The 27,654-nt window shown below is 45.5% G+C and overlaps 1 protein-coding gene across 5 annotated transcripts in view; it reads right to left on the bottom strand.

Moving 5' to 3' along the window:
* The window catches only part of RYK (receptor like tyrosine kinase), a 1,376,634-nt gene that overhangs the window by 1,156,861 nt on the left and 192,119 nt on the right, over positions 1 to 27,654 (bottom strand). For 4 of the 5 annotated variants that reach the window (XM_033957872.1, XM_033957871.1, XM_033957868.1 and 1 more), the window contains exon 4: positions 5,119 to 5,253. The exons of the other annotated variant lie outside the window; for it this stretch is intronic. In XM_033957872.1, coding sequence (XP_033813763.1) covers positions 5,119 to 5,253 — 135 coding nt within the window. The remainder of the gene's footprint in view (positions 1 to 5,118; positions 5,254 to 27,654) is intronic. 5 annotated transcript variants of the gene reach the window in all.

Genomic DNA, 27,654 nt, shown 5'->3' with positions numbered 1-27,654 from the left:
AACTTCTGAAGTTTCTTCAAGCAAGTATGCTTGTGAGACTTCCGCATCAGGGCTCTGCCGGATGACATGACCCACTAGTGAGAATACCTGCCTGCTTGTCCTGGGATAATGTAGATTCCCTACCCGAAATCTGAGATATTGGCAAGAGGCTGGATGAATGGGAATATGAGTATAAGCCTCCTTGAGATCCAGAGAGCATAACCAGTCGTTCTGATCTAGGAGGGGATAAAGGGATGCCAAGGATAACATGCAAAATTTTTCTTTGACTAAAAATTTGTTGAGAGCCCCGAGATCCAAAATGGGCCGCAGATCGCCCATCTTCTTCGGAACAAGGAAGTAACGGGAGTAAAACCTCATGTTCTGCTGTTCCAAAGGAACTGGTTCGATGGCATGGAGACGAAGCAGAGCTTGAGCTTCCAGAAGAAGGGTGGTCTGGGATGGACTGGAAGGATACTCTCTTGGAGGAAGCTCTGGTGGAACCTGAGTGAAATGAAGAGAGTATCCTTCCCTGATAATTGACAGCAGCCAGAGGTCGGATGTAATTGTCTCCCATCGGTGATAAAAATGATGGAGATGACCTCCAATAGGAGGACGATAGTTCAGAGACAGAAAAGTGGAAGTTATGCTCTGTTTTAGACAGTCAAAAAGACTGCGTAGCCTTATGTGCAGCAGAAGGTTGAGATTTCTGTTGTTTCTGATTCTGCTGTTTCTTGGGAGGAGGGCGAGTGTAAGAAGCTGCTCTCGGAGCAAAACGCCTCTGGTAAATAGGAGGAGGGCATGCAGGCTTGGCAGGAGCTAGCTTTAGCTTAGGTCTGACAATAGAAGCAAAGGATTTTTCATGCTCAGACAATTTCTTGGTGGCTGCCTCAATAGATTCATCGAAGAGGTCATTGCCTGCACAAGGAATATTAGCCAAGCTATCCTGAAGATTAGGATCCATGTCAACGGTAAGAAGCCAGGAAGGCGGCGCATTGCTACAGAACAAGCAGCCGCCCTGGCAGACAACTCAAAGGCATCGTAAGAAGACTGAAGTAGATGTAATCTGAGTTGTGATAGAGAAGCTATGACTTCTTGAAATTCAAAGTACTTTTGAGTATCTAAATAACTGAGAAATTTAGGCAAAATAGCAATGAGGAACTCAAAATAAGTGATAAAATGAAAATTGTAATTAAGGACTTTACAGGACATCATGGCATTTTGATAGATGCAACGTCCGAACTTGTCCATAGTTTTCCGTTCCCTTCCAGGAGGAACGGTAGCATAAACCTTGGAAGGAAGGGACCTTTTCAAGGAGTACTCCACAAGTACTCTTTGAAGGCGTCGGCACAGTGCGCCACAGCCTCAAGAAAAGCAAACAAAATGTTGGCTATCATTAAGAAGGGTATCATGACCAGGACAAAGGAGGTCATCCTGCCACTGTATCGTGCAATGGTGCAACCGCATCTGGAGTACTGTGTCCAGTACTGGTCGCCGTACCTCAAGAAGGACATGGCGGTACTTGAGGGAGTCCAGAGAAGAGCAACTAAGCTGATAAGGGGTATGGAAAACCTCTCATATACTGACAGACTGAAAAAGCTGGGGCTGTTCTCCCTGGAAAAGCAGAGACTTAGAGGAGACATGATAGAAACCTTCAAAATCCTGAAGGGTATAGAAAAAGTAGACAGGGACAGAATTTTTATATTATGGGGAACCACAAGTACAAGGGGGCACTCGGTGAAATTAAAAGGGGACAGGTTTAAAACAAATGCCAGAAAGTTCTTTTTCACTCAGAGGGTGGTGGACACATGGAACGGGCTTCTGGAGGCTGTGATAGGCCGGAGCACGTTACAAGGCTTCAAAGAAGGTTTGGATAGGTTCTTAGAGGATAAAGGAATTGAGGGGTACAGATAGGAGTAGCGGTAGGTTATAGGGATAGTCTGGGACCATTGCTCAGGCAATGGGCCTGATGGGCCGCCGCGGGAGCGGACCGCAGGGCGAGATGGACCTCTGGTCTGCCTCAGCGGAGGCAACTTCTTATGTTCTTATGTTCTTAAGTAGGGATTGGTGAGATAACTTTGAATTCTCAAATCCTTTGCAATGGAGAGTTTTATATCTGGAGTCTAATTTGCCTGGAACAGCTGGAATTGCATAAGGAGTCTCCAGGCATCTGGTAAAAGTCTGAGACAAAAGCTTGTGAAGAGGAAGCTTAAGTGACTCTGCAGGAGATTGAGGAAGATGCATGACTTCGAGATACTCCTTAGAGTATTTGGAACCAGCATCCAATTGAAGGTCCAAGTCAATAGCCATCTGACGAAGAAAAGAGAGCTGATCCGCTAATGCTTTGCCTCGAAAAGGATTCAAGGTCATCGAGGCAGCCTGGCTTGAAGATGAAGCTTCGGCAGGAAAAAAGGCATCAAAAGAATAGGGAGACTTGGACAAAGCAATTGAAACCGCTGAGTCCTCGAGGTGTGGAATTGGGGTCCTCGATCGAGGAGTCAGTGGTCTAGTAGAACTGTAAAGTGTAAATCGAGGCTTAGTTGACGATGGACGCTCTTTGGAAGAAGAGCTATGCCTGGAAGTATGCCTCGAGGAAGGCCTCGATTGTCGGTGAGAATGGTGCTTGGAAGCAGATCTTGAAGATCAAGGAGACTTTGCCCCGGAGATGGAAGCAGTCAATGCCATCAAGGAATGGATAGGGCTGGAAGCTGTGGATCGAAGCTCCAGAGGCTTGATGGAGGAACCTCGATGCATTCCTAAAGACTCTGCTCCTTGTATGTAGTGTGAGGATTCCTGTCGAGGCACTTGCAAAGAATCTGTTCCTTGCTTCACGTGCATAGATGCCAGACCAGACACTCGCATAGACTCTGCTCCCTGCATATAGTTTGTAGGCTCAGACTGAGGCATAGGAAGAGGCTCAACCTTGCAGGAGTCTGCAGAATGCCAAGCTTCAGTCCCATATTAGTGAGGAACTGAATGAATTGCTGCTCTAACATGGTCTGGAAAGAAGCCGGCAAGGATGGATCCGCGTCTGAAACCGGATCACCTGCTTTGGTTGGAGGTTCCACAGAGGCAATGGAAATGTGCTTCGAATTGGAAGTCTTAGGCACCACCGCTGGAACTTTCTGCTGAGCTATCTGACCTGAGGATATAGGGGAAGATACAGCAGACGTCATCAAGGAAAGAGCCACTGCAAACGAAGAAGGTCTGATGAGGCTCGAGGTCGAAGCAGCGGAGGCAGGAGGACCCTTAATCGAAGGTGAGACCGATGTTGGCTTCGGAGTTGAGGAAGTGGTCGAATCCATCCCAAAGACTTCTCCACTGAAAGTAGATGACGTTTAAGGGCTCGAGGTTGAAGAATAGCACAGAGCTCGCACGACTTCGGGTGATGGTCTGGCACAAGGCACTTGAGGCACCTACTGTGTGGGTCCGTGAGAGAAATCGCACGCTGACACTGGCTACACTTCTTGAAGCCTGTTGCTGGCCAGAACATAAGAGGAAAAACAGTCGCCGCAAAGTCGTAACCCCTGGGTTGCGGCTGAGCGGCCTGCCCCGGCAACTGAAAGGAAGAAATATATATATTTTTTTAAACCTACAAATAAAAGAAATACAGCGATTCGTGAAGAAAAAGAACACAAAATGCAGTGAGAGAAGGCACGAAGTAAGCAAGTTAAATGCAGAGAGTCAAAGAGGGACTTCTCGGCTCCGCGGAACACTGAGAACTGAGGAGACGCGCCCTGTGCTGGGCGGGAAGGCACTCGCGCATGTGCGGTGTGGCTGACTCAAAAGTTCTAGTTTCTACAAGCAAGTCTGCTTGTGAGTCTTCCGCATCGGGGCTCCGTCGATGACATCACCCATATGTGAGAATAGGCTGCCTGCTTGTCCTGAGATAAAGAGTTTTACCTCATGCAAAATTGTGATTTAGATTCTAATCTAAAACATCAACTGCAAGAGACAAGATTTTGGTGTAGTCCTCTAGGCTTTTTTGTAGAGGGGAGAATCAATATCCGACTTGTGCCTGGAAAACTTGTGCCTTAAGTGTCTGGTGGGTCGCATCTGCAACCACCTTCAGCTCTCACCTCCTCCAGCACCGGACACAACTGCCATCTTACATCAAGCAGTCACTGCCAGGAGATGAGCCAAATTTTGCAAGAGCTCACGCGATTAAGTACACACGCAGAAGCTGCACTGCCTCCAATGGTTACCTTACATTCTGGAACGTTGCCCAACTCACTGCTATAACCTCATGCAAGTGCTTTCCTGTGTCTGCACGCAATTGTCTTCTCCACCTCACAATCACGTACAGACGCAGGAAAGCACTTGTGTGAGGTTACAGCAGTGAGGCGAGCAATGTTCCAGAACATACCGAGGCCTCAAAATAGTACCTGGCAGGTCGCATGTGGCCCTCGGGCCGCGAGTTTGAGATCACTGGACTATATTGTGATTGTGATGGTCCCATTTAGCAACCTCTGCTCTAGATATCACTTTGATTTCATTTTGAGCACTGAGGTACTCGAACACATATAATTGACTGATTATGCAAATGTTTGATGGTTCAGTACATATTATATACCATATAAAGTAGACCTTTTTTTTTAGCATATAGAGCCTGTGTATACAGTAGCATTGCAGTAAATTCTTCCATAACCATCATTTTGCTGCAGCAGCTCTGAAAAGAATGGGTGGAACCAAGCTAATGCTCCACTCTGTAGTGGACTGTTTTGAGCAGTACCAGAACTGGCCTATTCTGATGGCATCTGGTTGTAAATGTTAAGTTTATACCAACAAGAATGATTTAAATCAAGTCTTTCTGACTAGTTATTTAAATAAAATCCACACTGCCCTTTCCATTTTTATTTCCAAGATTCAAACCCAAAATTACAAATAGAAATTTAATTAAAGATTTAGGTTCTGTCCTTTGGTAGCAACCTGAAGTCATGTGACTAAGATGGTATGAAAGAGCAAAGTATATTGAAAACAATTTTCTCAGCTAAGGCTAAAGGTAATTTCTATTTCTCCTAAACCCTGAACTTCCATAGAGAACAAAAATAACATTTTATTATTCTGATATGTAAGGAATTTATACCCACTCTTTCAATTTTAATAGTTATATAAAGGGTATCCCAAAAGTAGATCTCTTACTTTTGTAGCATATTTTCCTGCGTTTGAAGTTCAAAACTGTGATATTTTTTGAAGAATTTATCGTCAAGTTAAGCTGCATGAGTAACATTACTTCAGAGTCTATTTTGCCTGTGCAGAAGAGGTCAACCCGGAACACTGCAAACAATGAATGAAAAAAAGGATTATAAGTATCAAACTATCTCTGACTGTAGAAGTAGTGATATTAAACTACCTTGCAAAGTAAGGGGTCCTTTCACTAAGCTGCAGTTAAAAATAGCCTTAGTGCATCTTGTGCAGTTTTTTTCTCTGTATGCTAAAGCAATTTTTACCTCAGGAGTAAAATGGCTTATTTTCCAATTTTTGAATTAATGGCCATGTGCTGATGATACCATCAGCACAAGGTCATTAAAAGAAACTACCACGTGAGTACTTACTAACACCTATTTTGTAGGCAGTAAGGGCTCATGCAGTAATCCTACAGTATCCAATTAGCACATGGTAATATAGTCATGCTATCTGATTAGCACAGGAATGCCTACTCTGGCCCATATTCACTAAAGAGAGGGAATCACTATTGGCTGATTCCGTTCCAATTTTAAAACAGCGATCGATTCACTATCTTCTTTGCATGCAAATGATTTGTCACTGCTGTCAGGGCTTCTACTGGCTATTTTTAATTGGGCAGATATTTTGCTTGTATTACACCACACGCAAAATATCAGCCTGATTTTTTCTTTAAAAAATTTAAAGCCCCACCCCCACCCCTTCCCCAAACCAGAAAAAAAAGGTGCCCCCCCCCCCGATACCCGCCTCTTCAAAATTATGGCAGGAGGGATTTCCACTTCCTCCTGCCATTGGTCACACTCCCAATTCTCCCCCCCCCCAAAAAAAAAAAAAAACAGAAAACCAGCAGCAGGGATGCCGACTCTCTCCTGCCACCAGACGCCCCCTCCCCGGTCCCCACCCCACCCCCCTCCCCGTATCTCTAATGGAGCAGGAGGGGTGCTCAGTCCCTCCTGCTCCAATGACTCAAGTGACGCATCTGAGGCATTAAGCCCCGCCCCAATGCATCATACGATGCACAGGGAGGAGCCTAAGGACCTGATTGACTCAGGTGCCTCGGGCTCCTCCCTTGGGAGGGGCCCAAGGCGCCTGAGCCAATCAGGACTTCCTTAGGGAGTGGGGACTAGGGTCTCAGACACATCGCTGGAGTCATTGGAGCAGAAGGGGGCATGGGAAGGGGAACGGAGAGGGAGTGACCGGAGGCAGGAGGGAGTCAGCATCCCTCCTGCCATTTCTTGTTTGTTTGGGTTTTTTTTGGGGGGGGGAGTCGGGAGTGGGATCAATGGCAGGAGGGAGTGGGAATCTCGCCTGCCATAATTCAGAAGCAGCGATGGCGTCTGGCATCAGCATAGGGGGAGGGCATCAGCGTAGGGGGGCATCGGCACAGGGGTTAAAACCATGGACTCACAATGCGCTTTTTACAGAATATATAAAAAAGGAATTCTTCCTTTTTCATATATTCTGCAAAAAGTGCATTGTGAGCCCTTGGTTTTAAAGATATTTTACAGTATGGGGTTGTAAGGGAGGAAGAGGGCAGGAGAGTTGGCAAGGACAGTAAGCAACTGGTCCTCAGCAGTTGCTTCACTTCGGATCAGCAAACCCAATCGGTGTTTTAGTGAATCGATGGCTTCCTACTTTTGCATGGGTGGATTTGATCGGGTAGGACAGGGGTAGGCAATTCTGGTCCTCGAGAGCCGGAGCCAGGTCAGGTTTTCAGGATATCCACAATGAATATGTATGAGATGGATTTGCATGCACTGCCTCCTTGAGATGCAAATCTATCTCAAGCATATTTATTGTGGATAGCCTGAAAACCTGACCTGGCTCAAGCTCTCGAGGACCGGAATTGCCTACCCGTGGGGTAGGAGATTTGATTGGCAGCGGTTTAGTCAATCGGGTTGGGGAACGATGGCAGGATCAGAGGGTTTATTAAATCTAGCTCTCTGTTCCCTCCATGACACACCCCTTCAAGTATTTTTTAGTACATGCTTAGCACAGCATACCTAAGCAAATCTCAATGCTCAATAAAGTTTTTGCTAGTGCATATCGCAGCTTAGTAAAAAGGGCTCTTAAAGCACAGTTACTTACCATAACAGGTGTTATCCAGGGAAGGCAGAACTCACCACATACCTGGACAAATTCGACATCTTACACAACAACCAATCGGGCTTTCGCTCTGGCCATAGCACCGAAACCATCATAGCCTCTCTACTCGACTACCTGCACTCACTCTTCAGCCAGGGTTCAAGCGCCCTAATCTTACAACTTGACCTAAGCAGTGCTTTCGACCTAGTCGACCACACCATTCTCCTAAACTACCTTGCACACATCGGCATCTCCGGACAGGTTCTCAGCTGGTTCCACGGGTTTATAAAAAATAGAACTTACAGAGTGATCAAGAACGACTCTCCCACAGCTGGGACAATTCCTGTGGTGTTCCCCAGGGCTCACCACTATCCCCCACCCTATTCAATGTCTATCTCGTTTCCCTGGGAAACCTCCTGCACAGCTTCAAGCTCAAATTCTTCATTTACGCAGACAACATCACAATAATCATCCCACTAACCAGTTTCACCCTAGAGCTGCTTAACTCTATATCACACTTACTCAGGCAGATAGAACTCTGGATGCTATCCTATAGACTAAAACTAAACGCTGACAAAACTAAATTCTTCCTGGCCTCCCCTAACGATAAAATCAAAGATACCTCAATTCAAGTGAATGGATCGGACTTCCCCCTAGAACAAACCCTAAAAATACTAGGAGTCACCCTAGACAAACATCTATCCCTTGAGAAGCACACTGATCTTACCGTCAGGAAAAGCTTCTCGGTGCTCTGGAAACTCTGCACCATAAAAAAATACTTTGATGACAACTCATTCCGACTGTTAGTACAATCCTCCATTCTCAGCATCCTCGATTATTGCAACATCATTTACCTAGGCTCCATGAAGAAAACCACCAGGAGACTAAAACTGATTCAGAACACTGCCGTCCGCCTTATATTTGGCCTAAACAAATGGGAACATTATCACCCCTTTCTACCATAAACTGCACTGGCTACCATTTGAATCCAGAGTACTGTTCAAGTTCGCATGCCTCAGCTACAAAACGGTGTTTGGTCTATCCCCAAGCTACCTCATACCCCACTTTAAACTAAATTACAACAATAAGAACTCTCGCAGAATTCATCTGTTCGCCTTCCCCTCCATAAAACTATGTCATCTCAAAAGATTCCCTGACAAAACCTCCTCCTTCCAGGCAGCCAAACTAAACTCATGGCTTGCCCAAATTGTACTTGACGCCCCCACTTACCTGGACTTCAGAAAAAAACTCAAAACTCACTTATTCCACGGACAGAATCCCTAACACTCCCACTCGCTTCTTCTACTCCCTTCAATACACATGAACCTCCACCTTCCCCTCCTACTGTACCCTCCAAACCAATTAACTTCACTGACCGGTACTTTTTCACTGTAAATAATAATTTAACAAAAAAAAAAAAAAAGTTACCCTCCTATTGTACACTCTTGTATATTCCTATTGTACACTATTGTATATTCTGTCAACTTCATTGACCTGTACACTCCAAAAACTGTTAATTCCTGTAAACTTCAATAACATGTACATTCCAAAAATTGTTAACTCCAATGCTATCTTCGTTTGTAATCTTATTAATTGTTGTGAACCGCCTAGAACTCTCTGGGTATGGCGGTATACAAAATAAAGTTATTATTATTATACAAAATAAAATTATTATTATTATATTCTCAAGTATGGGTGACGTCACTGACGGAGCCCCGGTACGGACCACTTTAAAAGTGCATCACCATTTTAAGTGTTTAGTATGCAATAGCCCAAACCGCGCATTGGCGAGTGCCTTCCCACCCGATGTAGGGCATGCGGTCCCTCAGTTAAGATAAGCCAGCTAAGAAGTCAACACAGGGAGGTGGGTAGGGGTTGTGAGAATAACTGCCTGCTGTCCTTGGATAACACCTGTTAAGGTAAGTAATTGAACTTTATCCCAGGACAAGCAGGCAGCATATTATCACGTATGGGTGACCTCCAAGCTAACAAAAATGGGATGGTGGGAGTGTTGGGCTTAGAAAAATAAATTTTGTAATACAGATTAGCCAAGTGCCCATCCCGTCTGGAGAAAGACTCCAGACAGTACTTAGAAGTGAAGGTATGAACTCAGGACCAGGTGGCAGCTTTACAGATTTCCTCAATGGGAGTAGACCTGAGGAAAGCAACAGAAGCTGCCTTAGCTCTAATTTTGTGGGCTGTGACACGACTCTACAGTGTCAGGCCAGTCTGAGCATAACAGAACAAGATACAGGCAGGCAGTCAGCCAGTTAGAAATCATTCTCTTGGAAACAACGTGCTCCAACTTGTTTGGATTAAAAGAGATGAACAGTTGGGGAAATGTTCGATGTGGCTTTGTCCAGTCAATGTAATAGGCCGTTTACAGTCCAAAGTGTGCAAAGCAATTTCTCCTGGATGAGAATGAGGTTTAGGAAAAAAACACTGTTAGAATAATCGATTGATTGAGATGAAACTCTGAGACAACTTTTGGTAGAAACTTTGGATCCGTATGCAGAACCACTTTGTCATGATGAAAAACCGTGAAGGGCGGATCTGCCACCAATGCTTGTAAGTCATTGACCTCCTGGCAGAGGTGAGAGCAATAAGGAAGACAACTTTCCAAGTGAGAAACTTGAGATGAGCTGTGGCCTTTGGTTCAAATGATGGCTTCATCAAGCTGGAAAGAACCACATTAAGGTCCCAGATGACAGGTGGAGGCTTGAGAGGTGGTTTCACATTGAAAAATCCTTTCATGAATCTGGAGACCAAAGGATGAGCAGTAAGAGGTTTTCCCTCAACTGGCATGTGAAAAGCAATAATAGCGCTGAGATAGACTCTGACAGATGTAGATTTGAGGCCAGAGTCAGATAAATGAAGTAAATAAACCAACACCAAATCGTGATGATGAAGAAGACACCAGGAAGAAAACAGAGACCGCTTTTGTTGATAACATTAATAAGTGTCTGATTTCCTGGAAGCATCGAGAATATGTCGGACAGGCCAAGAAAGATGTACAGCATATGGGTTCAGCCCAAAAGAAACCAAGTTGTCAGGTATAGTGATTGCAGGTTGGGATGTAGAAGAGATTCCTGATTCTGAGTAAGTACAGTAGGAAAAACTGAAAGAGGTATTGGTTCCCTGGAAATGAGTTGAAGTAGAAGGGAGAACCAATGTTGTCTGGGCCACCGTGGAGCAATGAGAATCATGGTGGCTGCTTCTCGCTTGAGCTTGAACAGAATTCTCAACATGAGAGAATAGAGAATGCATATAGAAACAGAGAATAGAGAATGCATATAGAATAGAGAATGCATATAGAAACAGGCCTGTCCAATCCAGGAGAAAGGCATCTGCTTCCAGACGGAGAGGAGAGTAAAGCCTGGAGCAAAACTGGGGCAACTGGTGATTGTGAGGAGCCACAAACAAGTCCACTTGTGGAATGCCCCATTGAGCAAAGATGGACTGGAGCAGTGTTGAGAGCCCATTCATGAGGCTGAAGAATTCTGCTGAGGTTGTCTGCTAGGGAATTATTCTCCCCTTGAATGTAGACAGCCTTTAAGAATAGGTTGCAAGCTGTCGCCCAAGTCCAGATTTTCTGGGCCTCCTAACACAACAGAAGAGAGCCAATGCCTCCTTGCTTGCTTATGTAGTACATAGCTACTTGATTGTCAGTGCAAAGGAGGAGGATTTGGGGCAGAGAAGATGATTGAAGGCCTTGAGAGCATAATAGATTGCTCTGAGTTCCAGGAAATTGATGTGAAATTTCCGCTCCTTGGCAGTCCAAAGACCCTGAGTCTGAAGATTTTCAATATGAACCCCCCAGGCATAAGAGGATGCGTCCATTGTGATGACCTTGTGATGAGGGGGTAAGTGAAAAGAGAGACCTATGGATAGATTGGAAGAGTTTATCCACCATCGAAGCGACTACAGAAGAGAAGATTTTACAGATCTATGTTGTGAGAGACGATCCGTCGCTTGAGACCACTGAGCGGCAAGGGTCCACTGAGGAGTGCGAAGGTTTAGTCTTGCCAGTAGTGTCACATGGACAGTGGAAGCCATGTGGCCAAGCAGAACCATCATATGTCTTGCCGAAATGGATTAAAGAGGAAGCAGTTGCTGACAAAGATGGATGAGAGCCTGAAAGTGATCTTGAGGAAGAAACACTCTCATGAGAGTGGTGTCTACGATTGCCCCAATGAACTGCAGAAATTGAGTTGGAAGAAGATGTGATTTGGGAAAGTTGACTTCGAATCCCAGAACTTGAAGAAAAGAAATTGTCTGAGATGTTGCTTGGACCACTTCTTGAGAGAATACAGCCTTGGTCAACCAGTTGTCCAGATAAGGGAAGACCTGAAGGCCGTGTGATCGGAGAGATGTGGCCACTACAATGAGGCACTTCGTGAAGACTCTGGAAGAAGATGCCAGGTCAAAGGGAAGCACCTTGTACTGATAATGACATTGATTGATTTGAAAATGGAGGTACTTCCTGGAAGCCGGATAAATTGGAATACGTGTGTAGGCTTCCTTGAGATCCATAAGAGAGCATAACCAGGAGACGAGAGGATAAAGCAGGGTGAGGGAGAGCATCCAGAATTTGACGAGAAATTTGTTGAGAGCTCTGAGATCCAGAATGCATCTCAGGCCTCCCATCTTCTTTGGAACTAAGAAGTAACAGGAATAAAATCCCTACTCCTACTGATTGAGGGGAACTTCCTCGATGGCATTCATTAGGAGAAGGGAATGAACCTCCTGGAGAAGGGAGGACTGTGCAGGGTCCAAAGTAGACTCTCATGGAGGATTGTCTGGTGGCACGGTGTGAAAATTGAGAGTGTAACCCTGACGAATGATGGTTAAGACCCAGAGGTCTGATGTAATGAGCTCCCAGCGAGCTACGAAAAGTTGAAGAAGGCCTCCGATGGCCTGAGGCAAAGTGTGCGGAATGGTGACGTTGGCTATGCTCTGAAAAAACACATCAAAAAGGCTGTGAAGGCTTTTGGGGGGCAGATTGTGGTTTTTGCTGCTGACATAGTTGCTGCTGTTTTTGTCTCCTGGGTTGAGACTTAGCAGGAGTTGTAGGTTTTGCAGCAAACCTTCTCTGATAGGAAGCAGTTGGTCTGAAGGGACGAGAAGATGGAGGCTTCTTTTTGGGCTTGACTAGAGTGTCCCATCTGGTCTCATGAGCAGTCAACTTCTGAGTAGCCGGGTCCATGGAAGGACCAAAAATTTGTCTCCTAGACAAGATACATTTGCTAACCGGTCTTGATAAACATAGAAACATAGAAAGATGACGGCAGAAAAGGGCTATAGCCCATCAAGTCTGCCCACTCTTCTGACCCACCCCATTAAGTCTGAGTGCTAATGACCTAGTTCCTTAACTCTACCCTCGTAGGGATCCCATGTGGATGTCCCATTTATTCTTAAAGTCAAGCATGCTGGTGGCCTTGATCACCTGCATTGGAAGCTTGTTCCAGTGATCTACTACCTTTCTGTGAAGAAATACTTCCTGGTGTCACCATTAAATTTCCCTCCTCTGAGTTTGAGCGGGTGCCCCCTTGTGACCGAGGGTCCTTTGGGAAAGAAGATGTCGTCTTCCACCTTGACACATCCTGTGATGTATTTAAATGTCTCAATCATGTCCCCCCTTTCCCTGCGTTCCTCTAGAGTGTAGAGCTGCAATTTGTTTAGTCTTTCTTCGGCAGGAGACCTTTAAGCCCGGAGATCATCCTAGTGACAATCCGTTGAACCGACTCAAATCTAAGCACGTCTTTATGGTAATGTGGCCTCCAGAATTGCACACAGTATAGTTGACATCTAGCTCAGAAACTCGAAGCCAGGCCAGGCGTCTCATGGCCACCAACAATGCTGCAGCACATGAAGTGAGTTCAAAGGTATCGTATGTGGAACGAACCATATACTTTCGAAGTTGGAAAAGGTCAGAAATAAAATGCTGGAAAGCAGAAAGTTTACATTCTGGAAGATATTTCTGGAAAATAGCAACTTGTTTGACTAAATGCTTAAGGTAGAAGGAGAAGTGAAAATTGTAATTACCAGACCGGTTGGCTAACATTGCATTTTAGAATAGTGATTTACCAAACCGATCCATGACCTTGCCCTCTCTACCAGGAGGGACAGAGGCATACACACTAGCCCCTGAGGATTTGTTCAAGGTAGATTCTACCAGGAGAGACTCACGTGGAAGTTGGGACTTGTCAAACCCAGGAATAGGTACAACCCTATACATAGAATCCAACTTATGAGGGGCCACAGGAATAAGTGGCGTCTCAAAATTTTTGTAAAAAGTTTCTCATAAGATATCATGATGTGGAAGCTCGAGTAGTTCCTTTGGTGGTCAATCGTAATCCAAGGCATCCAGGAACTGTTTAGATATTTTAGAATCAGCTTACAGAGGAATAGACAAAGTCTCTGACATCTCCCGAAGAAACTTAGAGAAAGAAGATTTCTCAGATACTAGAGGAGCATCTTGAGAAGAGTGGTGAGGGGATTCATCATCTGAAGAACTCTCATCTTTAGACAGGATAGGATCTTGTTTGGAGTCTCCCCATAGGTCTGAATCCTGAACAGTCCGGGATCCATGTTGAACACTCGGTGTTGAAGGCTTGAGATGTTTTAATTTCTGCAGTGCCTTTCCAGACCGCACCGGCATCAACTCAGGTGATGTCTGTGTTGAGGACGACCGGTGCCGATGAGTCGTAGGTATTGATTCTTTGACAAGAAGTGGCAGCACATATGGAGACTACATTAAAGGCGAAACCGGTGTCGATGGCTCAGAGATGACTGGCACCGGGGGAGTCAGTGTCGACGTGGGCAAAAGTTGGGTCGGCACCAGCATTTGAAAATGCTCACACAATTCCTCTCTTAGCAAATTGTGTATCTGTTGCTTGAGAGTAAGAATCGGTGCCACTGGCTTTTTGCCGGTACCTTCGGTGCGGCTCTATGCTCCGACAAAGAGGAGGCTGATGTCGAGGCACTCACCCGCTTCTTGGGTCTCTTCGAGGTCAGTAGGACTTGGATCACTGCTACTTTGACCTGAGGCCCAGAGGGGATGGGGGAAGGCTTCTTAGACGGCTTACCCACCGAAGGATGCGACAATGAAGATGGTTCCACTGGTGTTGAAAGTTGTGGGGTCAATTTAGCCAGCGCTGTCGACGTCAAAAGTGGTGTCAAGTCTCCTTCCATTGTGACACCAAAAATAAGACACTTTGAATCAAGCGGTTCTTTTCTGCAGAGAAGAACAGCGGGAACAGTTGTTAGGACAGTGCTTGGGCCCCAAACACTGGAGACGCCAGCGATGTGGGTCAGTCACAAAGATGGGGTGAGCACATCAAAGGAAACACGGCCTCAGCTAAATCAAAATTCGAGATCAAGGTGGTCAAACAGGCCCCACCGGGACAAACCCGCGAAAGGGAAAAAGCAAAAATTGTTACTTTTTTTTACTGAAAACAATTAAAGAAAAAGATGACTAAAGTCAAAAATCCGTGCGAGCAGGAAGGTAGCGTAAGAAAAAGTTTCAATGGCCATTGAAAAAACAAATCTTAGCTCCTTGGAAACTAAGGGACCGCGCGCCCTACATTGGGCAGGAAGGCACTCGCACATGCGTGGTACGGGCTATCACAAACTTTCTAAAGACTTAAAGTGGTGATGCATTTTTAAAGTGGTCCGTACCAGGACTCCATCGGTGACGTCGCCCATATGTGAGAATATGCTGCCTGTTTGTCCTGGAATAATAAGGAATAACTGCTGATCTGGAAAGACTGGGTTTCCTGCAGTTGTCATTGATTGGTAGTATCAAATTGCTAAAAATGTTAATTCAAGAGGCAAGATGGCGATCTGAGCAGACGTGTGTGTTCAAGCTCCCGCTTCGGCAGCAAATTTTTCCTTAAAACGATTATTACCTGCAACATACTGGTGCCTAAGAGAAGGGGAAGGCAGAGAAGTATCCCTCTTTCTCTGTCAGCGTCTTCAACACCGCAACAGACTGCCATTACATCCTATGCAGTCTTATTAACCTCGGCATCGGGCGTTTCCTTAGCTGAGCCCCAGGAGCGACTCAGCATGGAAAGAGAGATATCGCTGATCTCTTTGGGACCCGACCCTCCTCCACCCCCGGTTATGGCAGCTATGATCGACCCCCATGAGGAGGGACCTCAGGAACAACTGAGTGTGGAGGCGATACCATTGCCGGCAACTCCGGGGGGAGCATCAAATGGAGAAGTACTGCAGACAAGTGGTGGTGAGCTCGGGGGAAGAGAGATCCGGGAAGCAAGGAGGACACCCGAGCAAGAACTTCCTCAGTTGCCAGAGCTCAAGCCTCTCGTCAAACCGGCAGTGGTTACTTTGGACTCACTGTGGGGAGCCATAGAAAACTTGCAATTGGTATGTTCCGGGTTCATTTCCCTTATGGCTAATGTTTCAACTAAAGTTAAACAACTTGAGACTGATATACAGGATCAAAAAGAGACGATGGGGGAGATCCAGAAGACTAAGGTAGATATAAAATCCTCAACTAAACAGCAAGTATTGGATAAAACTTTTCTTCTGCGTAAAATAGAAAATCTGGAAAATCAAAATAGGAGTTTAAATCTAAGGATTTTGAATTTTCCTATACCTAAATTTAAAACACCTTATGGAGATTTTTAATGATTTTCTAACTTCAACATTGAAAATACCGGATGGGAATCTGCCCCCTTTACAGAAGATTTATTTTTTGAAAAGAACACTAAGAGAGTTAAACGTAACTACAGATAAAGAAATATCATCAATTTTGGAATCAACAGACATTGAATTAACAGGACGGGCTACATTAATAGTCTCTTTGGTTTTTCACCAGGATAAAGACTCAATTTTGAGGCTTTATTATAATTTAAAACAAGTTACCTATTTAGGAGAAAGAATATTTGTATATCCTGATGTTTCCAAATGGACACAATTAAGAAGAAAAGAATTCTTATGTTATCGTGATAAAGTGATTTCATTGGGTGCCTCTTTTCAGTTAAGGTTTCCATGCAAGTGTTTTCTATTGTATCAGAATAATAAGTATATATTTTATGGTCCTGATCAGCTGCGTTTCTTTTTAGAAGGGAAAGGGATTTCTTTTGCACCCCAGTGAATGATAAAGTAACTCAAGTCTGTAATTAAAGCCGAAGCTAATGCTCTAATTTCCTATAATAATATTGATAAGGTGTTTTTCTTTCCTGGAAGAATTTCTTTCTTGCCTCCTTTCTCTTTAATTTGAGGACTATGTACTAAGGTATATTGTTTCACAGCCATTTTGGCTTAACTTTAATTTCTAAATCCATTAGTAAATTGGATGTATTAATTTCTGTTAATTTCCTGTTAAGCACATTTATAAAAAGGATGGAGTCGGTCCAGAGAAAGGCTACTAAAATGGTGTGTGATCTTCATGGTCAGACTAAAAGATCTCAATCTGTATACTTTGGTCGAAAGGCAGGAGAGCGGAGATATGATAGTCGTTTAAATATCTACGTAATATAAATGTGCATGAGTCGAGTCTCTTTCATTTGAAAGGAAACTCTGCAATGAGAGGGCATAGGATGAAGTTAAGAGGTGATAGGCTCCGTAATAATCTGAGGAAATACTTTTTTTACGGAAAGGATGGTAGATGCGTGGAACAGTCTTCCGGAAGAGGTGGTGGAAACAGAGACTGTCTGAATTCAAGAGGGCCTGGGATAGGCACGTGGGATCTCTGAGAGAGAGAAAGAGATAATGGTTATTGTGGATGGGCCATTTGGCCTTTATCTGCTGTCATGTTTCTATGTTTCCATGGAACGACAAGTGAAGTGATTAAATTTGCAGATGACACTAAACTATTAAAAGTTGTTAAAACGCATGTGGATTGTGAAAAATTGCAGGCGGACCTTAGGAAATTGGAAGACTGGGCATCCAAATGGCAGATGAAATTTAATGTGGACAAATCCAAAATGATGTACATTGGGAAGAATAACCTGAATCATAGTTACTAGATGCTAGAGTCCACCTTGGGTATTAGCGCCCAAGAAAAGGATCTGGGTGTCATTGTAGACAAAACGATGAAACCTTCCGCCCAATGTGCAGCAACGGCCAAATAAGCAAATAGGATGCTAGGAATTATTAAAAAAGGAATGTTTAAGAAGACTAAGAATGTTATAATGCCCCTGTATCACTCCATGGTGCAACCTCATCTGGAGTATTGCGTTCAATTCTGGTCTCCTTATCTCAAGAAAGATATAGTGGCATTAGAAAAGGTTCAAAGCAGTGACCAAGATGGTAAAGGAGATGGAACTCCTCTCGTAAGAGGAAAGACTAAAATGGTAAAGGCTCTTCAGCTTGGAAAAGAGATGGCTGAGGGGAGATATGATTGAAGTCTACAAAATCCTGAGTGGAGTAGAACGGGTACAAGTGGATCGATTTTTCACTCCGTCAAAAATTCCAAAGATAAGGGGACACTCGAAGTTACAAGGAAATACTTTTAAAATCAATTGGAGGAATATTTTTTCACTCAGCGAATAGTTAAGCTCTGGAACGCGTTTGCCAGAGGATGGGGTAAGAGCGGATAGCATCGCTAGTTTTAAGAAAGGTTTGAGCAAGTTCTCAGGAGGAAAAGTCCATTGAGAAAGACACAGGGGAAGCCACTGCTTGCTTTGAATTGAAAGCATGGAATATTGCTACACCTTGGGTTTTGGCCAGGTACTAGTGACCTGAATTGGCCACCGTGAGAACGAGCTACTGGGCTTGATGGACCATTGGTCTGATCCAGTAAGGCTCTTTTTATGTTCTTATGAAAGCCAGAGACTTGTTATCTCCTATGTCTGCTGAATTTCTGATGTAATCCCTGAAAGGATATGTAAGAACATAAAAACATAAGAAGTTGCCCCCGCTGAGTCAGACCAGAGGTCCATCTTGCTCAGCGGTCCGCTCCCGCGGCGGCCCATCAGGCCTAGTACCTGAACAGTGATCCCTGATTAATTTTATAACTTACCTCAATCCCATCCCTATAATCTACTTCTACTCTTATCTGTACCCCTCAATCCCTTTGTCTTCCAAAGCTTCTTTGAACCCCTGTAGCGTGCTCCTGTTTATCACATCCTCCGGTAGCGCGTTCCATGTATCCACCACACTCTGTGTGAAAAAGAACTTCCTAGCGTTTGTTCTAAACTTCTCCCCTTTCAATTTCTCTGAGTGTCCCCTTGTACTTGTTGATTCCCTTAATTTGAAAAATCTGTCCCTGTCTATTTTTTCTATGCCCTTCATGATCTTGAAGGTTTCTATCATGTCTCCTCTAAGTCTCCGCTTTTCCAGGGAGAAAAGCCCTAGCCTTTTCAGTCTGTCAGTATATGAGAGGTCCTCCATACCCTTTATTAGCTTAGTTGCTCTTCTTTGAACTCTCTCAAGTAACTCCATGTCCTTCTTGAGGTACGGCGACCAGAATTGAACACAGTACTCCAGGTGCGGGCGCACCATAGCACGATACAGTGGCAGGATGACTTCCTTCTTCCTGGTCGTGATACCCTTCTTAATGATACCCAACATTTTGTTTGCTTTCCTTGAGGCTGTTGCACACTGCGCCAACACCTTCAATGTTGTGTCTACCATCACTCCTAGGTCTCTTTCAAGGTCGCTCACCCCTAACGCTGATCCCCCCATTTTGTAAGTGAACATCGGGTTTTTTTCCCCTATATGTACGACTTTGCACTTCCCTATGTTGAAACTCATTTGCCATTTTTTGGCCCATTCTTCCAGTGTTGTTAGATCTTTTTGGAGATCTTCGCAGTCCTCCATGTTATTTACCTTGCGATATAGTTTGGTGTCATCCACAAATTTAATAACCTCACATTTTGTTCCTGCCTCCAGGTCGTTAATGAATATGTTGAAAAGTAGAGGTCCCAGCACCGACCCCTGTGGAACTCCGCTCGTGACCCATTGCCAGTCTGAGTAATGGCCCTTTACTCCAACCCTCTGTTTCCTGTGTGTGTCAATTGGCCTCCTAAATATGTACAAAATCTTTGGAAGCCTTGAAAATTGCCCCGATCTGAACTCCAGGCCAACTGGGGTCTGCAGTCTGGTAAGGACTTAGGACAACGATCAGTCACACTGGCCATCAGGTCATCTAGGCCCTTGCCAAAGGGCATCTGTCCCTGAAAGGGAAGCCTGCTTAGTGTAGCTTTAGAAGTAGCTTCTCTTGTCCATTGTCTGATCCCAGAGTATCCGTGGATGAAGATAGCATAGGCTGAGACCTTGCTCATAACTCTGATGAGATCGTACAGAGCATCCGCAATATAATTCACCCCATAGAGGAGGAAATGGGGCTCCTCTCCAGCTATCGGGTCTGAGGTCCACGAAGCACAAGTGCGACAAGCACGTGTCACAAAGAAAGACACTGCTGCTGCCTTAATCCAAGGGCCAAGGCTTCAAGTTGACACTTGAGAAGCAACTCCACTTTGCAGTCCTGAAGATCCTTTAATATCATCCCCTCCTTCACTAGGAAGGAAGGTTTGTTTAGTGACCTGCATCACCAGCAACTATACTTTTAGTTGAACAAACAGCTACTGGAAATCTGGTGCCATCAGATACAGCTTTTATTAGTCAACCAATCCTCCAAGTAGAAATCAATACATTCAGCTTGTCTCAACTTGTCACAGTATTTAAATCTACTGAAGGCCTCAGATAGCACAGTTACTTACCGTAACAGGTGTTATCCAGGGACAGCAGGCAGATATTCTTGACTGATGGGTGACGGCACCGACGGAGCCCCGGTACGGACAATTTTAGAGTGATTGCACTCTAAGAACTTGGAAAGTTCTGGCATGCCGCACCGCGCACGCGCGAGTGCCTTCCCGCCCGACAGAGGCGCGCGGTCCCCAGTTATGATAAGCCAGCTAAGAAGCCAACCCGGGGAGGTGGGAGGGACGCAAGAATATCTGCCTGCTGTCCCTGGATAACACCTGTTACGGTAAGTAACTGTGCTTTATCCCAGGACAAGCAGGCAGCATATTCTTGACTGATGGGTGACCTCCAAGCTAACAAAAAGAGGGATGGAGGGAAGGTTGGCCATTAGGAAAACAAATTTTGCAAAACAGATTGGCCGAAGTGTCCATCTCGTCTGGAGAATGCATCCAGACAATAATGAGATGTAAAAGTATGAACTGAGGACCAAGTAGCAGCCTTGCAGATTTCCTCAATAGGAGTGGAACGGAGGAAAGCTACAGATGCTGCCATTGCTCGGACTTTATGGCCCGTGACAGAACCTTCCAGTGTCAGTCCGGTCTGAGCATAACAGAATGAAATGCACGCTGCCAGCCAATTAGACAACGTACGTTTAGAAACAGGACGTCCCAATTTATTCGGATCAAAGGACAGAAAGAGTTGGGGAACTGATCTGTGGGGCTTCGTACGCTCAAGATAGTAAGCTAGAGCCCTTTTACAATCCAAAGTATGTAGAGCTTGTTCCCCAGAATGAGAATGAGGTTTTGGAAAGAAAACAGGCAGAACAATGGATTGGTTGAGATGGAATTCAGAGACAACCTTAGGGAGAAACTTTGGATGTGTACGCAGAACCACCTTGTCATGGTGAAAAACCGTAAAAGGTGGATCTGCAACCAGTGCATGAAGCTCACTGACCCTCCTGGCAGAGGTAAGAGCAATAAGGAAAAGTACTTTCCAAGTGAGAAACTTGAAAGAAGCAGTAGCCAAAGGTTCAAATGGAGGCTTCATTAAGGCGGAAAGAACCACATTGAGATCCCAGATAACAGGAGGGGCTTTAATAGGTGGTTTCACATTGAAAAGACCCCGCATAAACCTGGACACCAGGGGATGAGCTGATAGAAGTTTTCCATGGATCGGCACATGAAAAGCAGCAATAGCACTGAGGTGGACTCTGATGGAAGTAGACTTAAGGCCAGAGTCAGACAAAGAAAGCAAATAATCCAACAACGGCTCCACTGCCAGGGAAGTTGGATCAAGATGATGAAGAAGACACCAGGAAGAAAATCTCGTCCACTTCTGATGGTAACATTGCAGAGTGGCTGGTTTCCTGGAGGCATCTAGAATGGAACGAACAGGCTGAGACAAAAGAGTATCATGAGCGGTCAGCCCGAGAGATACCAAGCTGTCAGGTGCAGAGACTGGAGGTTGGGATGCAGAAGGGTCTCCTGATGCTGTGTAAGCAGAGAAGGATACAGTGGAAGAAGAAAAGGTTCCCTGGAACTGAGTTGAAGTAGAAGGGAGAACCAATGCTGCCTGGGCCACCTCGGAGCAATGAGAATCATGGTGGCTCGTTCCCTCTTGAGCTTGAATAAGGTTCTCAACATGAGAGGCAGAGGAGGGAAAGCGTACAGGAACAGATTTGACCAGTCGAGGAGAAATGCATCCGCTGCTAGACGGTGAGGAGAGGAGAGTCTGGAGCAGAATAGGGGCAGCTGGTGATTGTGAGGAGCTGCAAAGAGGTCTATCTGAGGAGTGCCCCACTGATCGAGCGTCCACTCGTGAGGCTGGAGAATTCTGCTGAGCTTGTCCGCCAAGGAATTCTGTGCTCCCTGAATGTAGATAGCTTTCAGGAAGAGATGGTGATCTATGGCCCAAGTCCAGATCTTCTGGGCTTCCTGGCACAAGAGGCGAGAGCCTGTCCCCCCTTGCTTGTTGATGTAGTACATGGCCACTTGATTGTCTGTGCATAGTAGAAGGACCTGAGGAAAGAGAAGATGTTGGAAGGCCTTGAGGGCATAAAACATCGCTCTGAGTTCCAGGAAATTGATGTGATGCTTCTTTTCCTGGGCTGTCCAAAGACCTTGAGTCTGGAACTCGTTCAAATGAGCTCCCCATGCATAAGGAGAGGCGTCGGTGGTGATGACTAGTTGATGAGGAGGTTGATGGAACAGAAGACCTCTGGATAGATTGGAGGATACCAACCACCATTGTAGAGATTGACGAAGAGATGATGTCACAGATATGTGTCGTGAGCAAGGATCCGTCGCTTGGGACCACTGAGTAGCAAGGGTCCATTGAGGGGTGCGCAGGTGAAGACGTACAAGGGGTGCGACATGAACTGTGGATGCCATGTGACCCAAGAGTATCATCATTTGTTTGGCAGAGATGGACTGCTGAGGAAGTACCTGCTGACATAGAGACTGAAGAGTCTGAAGACGGTTGGATGGTAGGAATGCCCTCATGAGGAGTGTGTCCAATATCGCTCCAATGAATTGAAGTCTTTGAGTGGGAATGAGATGAGACTTGGGTAGATTGATCTCGAATCCCAATATTTGTAGAAACTGGATGGTTTGGTTGGTGGCCAAAAGAACTGCTGGAGCGGATGTGGCCTTGATTAACCAGTCGTCCAGGTAAGGAAATACCTGAAGGTGGTGAGAGCGTAGAAAAGCAGCTACCACGATGAGACATTTGGTGAACACCCTTGGAGAGGAAGCAAGACCGAAGGGTAGCACCTTGTACTGGTAATGACCCTGATTGATCATGAAACGGAGATACTGTCTTGAGGTTACATTGATTGGTATGTGAGTGTATGCGTCTTTGAGATCGAGGGAGCATAGCCAGTCGTCTTGGTTGAGAAGAGGATAAAGAATGGCTAAGGAAAGCATCTTGAACTTCTCCTTTACCAGATGTTTGTTGAGATCGCGAAGATCTAGAATTGGTCTGAGATCTCCTGTTCTTTTGGGGACTAGAAAATAACGGGAGTAGAATCCCTGCCCCTTTTGATCTAGAGGAACTTCCTCTATAGCGTTTAGAAGAAGAAGGGATTGAACTTCCTGAATGAGGAGGGCAGATTGAGGACTGTTCAAAGCAGACTCTTTTGGCAGGCTTTGGGGTGGAAGAGTCTGAAAGTTGAGAGAGTAGCCGAGGCGGATGATGTTGAGGACCCATTGGTCCGAAGTGATAACTTCCCACCGGCTGAGGAACAGAGAAAGACGACCTCCTATAGGTTGAGGCAGGAGAGCAGATATAGGAATACTGGCTATACTTTGGAGAATTAAGTCAAAAGGGCTGAGCCTTCTGCTGTGGAGGTGGTTTCACAGGCTGCTGTTGCTGCTGCTGTCTGGGAGGTTGACGTTGTTGCTGCCGCTGACGCCTGGGTTGCTGAGCTGTTGCTGGCAATGGGCGAGCTGTGAAGCGACGTTGATAGGCTGACTGTTGTCTAAAAGGCCTTGTTGGGGGAGGCTTCTTCTTATTTTTAAGAAGGGTATCCCAACGTGTTTCATGAGCCGACAGCTTTTGAGTAGTCGAATCCATGGATTCCCCAAAAAGCTCATCCCCTAGGCACGGGGTGTTGGCTAACCGATCTTGATGATTAACATCAAGTTCAGATACCCGAAGCCAGGCCAGGCGACGCATTGCCACAGACATTGCTGTCGCTCTGGATGTAAGTTCGAAGGTGTCATAAATGGACCTAACCATGAACTTACGTAACTGAAACAGAGAAGACAAGCAATGGTGGAAAGATTGTCGTTTCCGTTGAGGAAGGTGTTTCTCAAAGGAAGCCATGGTGGTAAGGAGATGTTTCAGATAGAAAGAAAAATGAAAGCCATAATTTCCAGCTCTATTTGCCAACATTGCATTTTGGTAGAGCCGTTTACCAAATTTGTCCATGGCTTTACCCTCTCTGCCAGGAGGAACGGAAGCATATACACTGGCTCCTGCAGATTTTTTAAGGGTGGATTCGACAAGTAAAGATTCATGAGGAAGTTGTGGTTTGTCGAACCCAGGAATGGGAATTACTTTGTACAGAGAGTCTAACTTACGTGGGGCCCCTGGAACCGTTAAGGGAGTCTCTAAATTCTTGTAAAAAGTCTCCCTCAAGATATCGTGAAGAGGGAGCTTCAAATATTCCTTAGGAGGTTGGTCAAAGTCTAGGGCGTCCAAAAAAGCTTTAGACTTTTTGGACTCAGCCTCCAAAGGAATAGACAGAGAATCACACATATCTTTCAGGAAACTGGAGAAAGATGAAGTGTCATGCTTAGAGGACGGGTCATGTACAGCAGACTCCTCCTCATCTGAGGAACATTCTCCTTCAGAAAGAAAAGGCTCTTCTGAATCTCCCCACAGATCAGGATCCCTGACCTGGGGAGAACGATCCCGAGACTCAGGGGTAGATGGGTCTACATGCCGGGTCTTGCGCACCGACTTACCCGATCTCATCGATACCGACCCAGGCGATGTAATCGGTTGTACCGGAGCCGAAGTCTGCACCGATTGATGTTGAGCTCTCGGCTCCGGCGCAAGAACTGGCATCGATGCCGATGAGGTGGAGTGAATCGGTACCGAAGGAGTGGATACCGATAACACAGGTTGTTCCACTATCGGTACCGGCTCAGTGCGGACCGGCACCGGAAGGTTCGGTGCCAGGATAGTTGGTAGCAGCTGTTGCAATTGTTGCTTGAGCTGTGACTGGAGAATGGCCGTAATACGGTCATCAAGGGATGGCACCGGTACCGCTTTTTTCTTCTGCGGTACCTGCGGTGCCGCTCGACGCCCCGGAGATGAGGAGCCCGATGTCGAGGGACTCACCTCAATAGGGGCGGAGCGCTTCCGCTGGCGCCTCACAGTCGGCAGGATTGGACTCACTGCACTCGAGACCGGAGGACGTTCCAGCGGGGAAGGCTTCTTAGCCGGCTTACCTGCATGTTGGGACGCCGGTGCGGAATCTCGCAGCGTCGAAGACGATGGTGCCGACTGAACCGGTGCCGAAGACGGAGTCGATGGGACGGGATCGGACATCTCGGCACCGAACAGTAATCGCTGTTGTATTTGGCGATTTTTTAATGTTCTCTTTTTAAGTGTGGCACAGCGGGTGCAGGTGGAGGCCTGATGCTCAGGACCCAAACACTGTAAGCACCAGTTGTGTGGGTCCGTGAGAGATATAGGCCGAGCACACCGCTGGCACTTTTTAAACCCTGGCTGAGGGGGCATGAAAGTAAAAACGGCTTCAGCCAAATCGAAGGCCGAGGCTTCGATGGTGGCAGAAGGCCCCGCAGGGGAAAAGCCAAATTGACTAAAAAAGAAAAAAAAATTATTTTTTTTTTTACACAAAAATGAAAGAAAAATGAAAAAGGCAAAAGCCAAAAAGGTTTACGCGAGCGGGAAGGCAAGTGAAAAAAATTTTCAACAGCCGTTGAAAAAACGCGTCTTCTTAGCTCCGCGGAAACTAAGAAACTGGGGACCGCGCGCCTCTGTCGGGCGGGAAGGCACTCGCGCGTGCGCGGTGCGGCATGCCAGAACTTTCCAAGTTCTTAGAGTGCAATCACTCTAAAATTGTCCGTACCGGGGCTCCGTCAGTGCCGTCAGTCAAGAATATGCTGCCTGCTTGTCCTGGGATAAACACCGCCTCCATTTTAAATAATCAATTGTATCAAGCGGGGATTACTATGTGATGAATTCCTCACTGGCTTTAGAAATCTATATTTTTTACATTTTTTTAATAATGATATCATTTTTCTTACGGTATAATAATTTTTTTTTTTTTTTTTTTTTTTAATTGATGAATTTTATACTTAGCTTAAACTCATCTTTTGATTAGGTTCAGTATAGGAGCATTGGATCCGACATGTTTCTCAAGTATTTGCTTTTTCAAGGATCCCCCCAGTGCCGCTATTGTCATCCGACTCTCTAAAGTTCTGGAGTAAAAACTTTAGAGAGAGTTGGATGACAATAGTGTGATTGAAATGTATCAATTTTGAAAAAGGAAAGATGTTAAACTTGAGGGCCGCAGAAAAATAGGGTACTTGGAGGGCTACAGAAAAATAGTTAATATCTTATCAAAGAAATGACAATTTTGCATGAGGTAAAACTTTATAGTTTACTAGTGTTTAAGCCCGTTACATTAACGGGTGCTAGAATATATGCCTGTCTGTCTTTCTTTATTTATGTCTCTCTCCCTGCTCCTGTCTCTTTCTTCCTTTCTTTCTGTCTCTCTCCCTCCTGCTATTTTTCTCTCTCTCTCCCTGGCACCCTTTGTCTGTCTGTCTTTCTTTATGTCTGTCTCTCTGGTCCTCTGTCTGTCTTTATTTCTGTCTGTCTCTCTCCCTGGCCTCCTTTGTCTGTCTGTATTTCTTTCTGTCTCTCTCCCCCCCCCCTCCCCACTTTCCTTTGCAGAAGCAGCAGCGGTATTTCCCTTCCCCTCCAGATCCCTGTGAAGTAGTAGCAGCATTTTCCCATACCCCCATTTCCTTCTCCCCCCCCCACACTTTCCTTTGCAGAAGCAGCAGTGATATTTCCCTTCCCCTCCAGATCCCTGTGAAGTACATAGAAACATAGAAATTGACGGCAGAAAAGGGCCTCAGCCCATCAAGTCTGCCCACACCAATGACCCACTCCCTGACTTTTATTCCCCTAGAGATCCCACGTAAATATCCCATTTTCTCTTAAAATCTGACACGTTGTTGGCCTCAATCACCTGCTGAGGTAGCTCGTTCCAATGATCGACTACCCTTTCGGTGAAGAAGTACTTCCTGGTATCACCATGAAATTTCCCTCCCCTGACTTTCAGCGAGTGCCCTCTTGTAACCGAGGGCCCTGTAAGACAGAAGATATCATCTTTGATCTCTATACGTCCCGTAATATACTTAAAGGTCTCAATCATGTCTCCCCTCTCTCTTCGTTCTTCCAGCGAGTACATCCGCAGTTTTTTTAGCCTTTCTTCGTACGTGAGTTCCCTGAGCCCCAAGACCATCCTGGTAGCCATTCGCTGAACCGATTCAATTCTCAACACATCTTTCCAGTAGTGCGGTCTCCAGAATTGAACACAATACTCCAGATGAGGTCTCACCATGGATCTGTACAGCGGCATTATGACTTCAGGTTTTCTGCTGACAAAACCCCTACGGATGCAGCCCATCATTTGTCTTGCCTTAGACGAAGCCTTCTCCACCTGATTGGCAACCTTCATATCATCACTAATGATCACTCCTAAATCACGTTCTGCCATGGTCTTGGACAAGGTTTCTCCATTTAGTGTGTAAGTTCTGTGTGGATTTTTTTTACCTAGGTGCATCACTTTACATTTTTTAGCATTGAAGCTTAGCTGCCAAGTTGACGACCACTGTTCCAGCTGCCGTAGGTCCTGCGTCATAGTGTCAGGCACACTGCTTTTACCTACTATGTTGCATAGTTTGGCGGCATCGGCAAACAGTGACACTTTTCCTCTAAGCCCTTGGGTCATATCTCCTATGAATAAATTGAATAGAATTGGCCCTAAGACGAGTGGAGCCCTGTGGTACTCCACTCGTCACTGCTGACGTTTTGGAGGGGGTACCGTTTACCATCACCCTTTGAAGCCTACCGCTTAGCCAATCCCTAACACATGTAGTGAGTGTATTCCCTAATCCCATAGATTTTAGTTTGTTCAACAGCCTGCGGTGTGGGACGCTATCAAAAGCTTTGCTGAAGTCCAAA

This window comes from Geotrypetes seraphini, chromosome 9, assembly GCF_902459505.1.
Source record: "Geotrypetes seraphini chromosome 9, aGeoSer1.1, whole genome shotgun sequence".
In the NCBI taxonomy this organism is placed as follows: Eukaryota; Metazoa; Chordata; class Amphibia; order Gymnophiona; family Dermophiidae; genus Geotrypetes; species Geotrypetes seraphini.
This window is presented reverse-complemented; position numbering and strand designations above follow the sequence as displayed.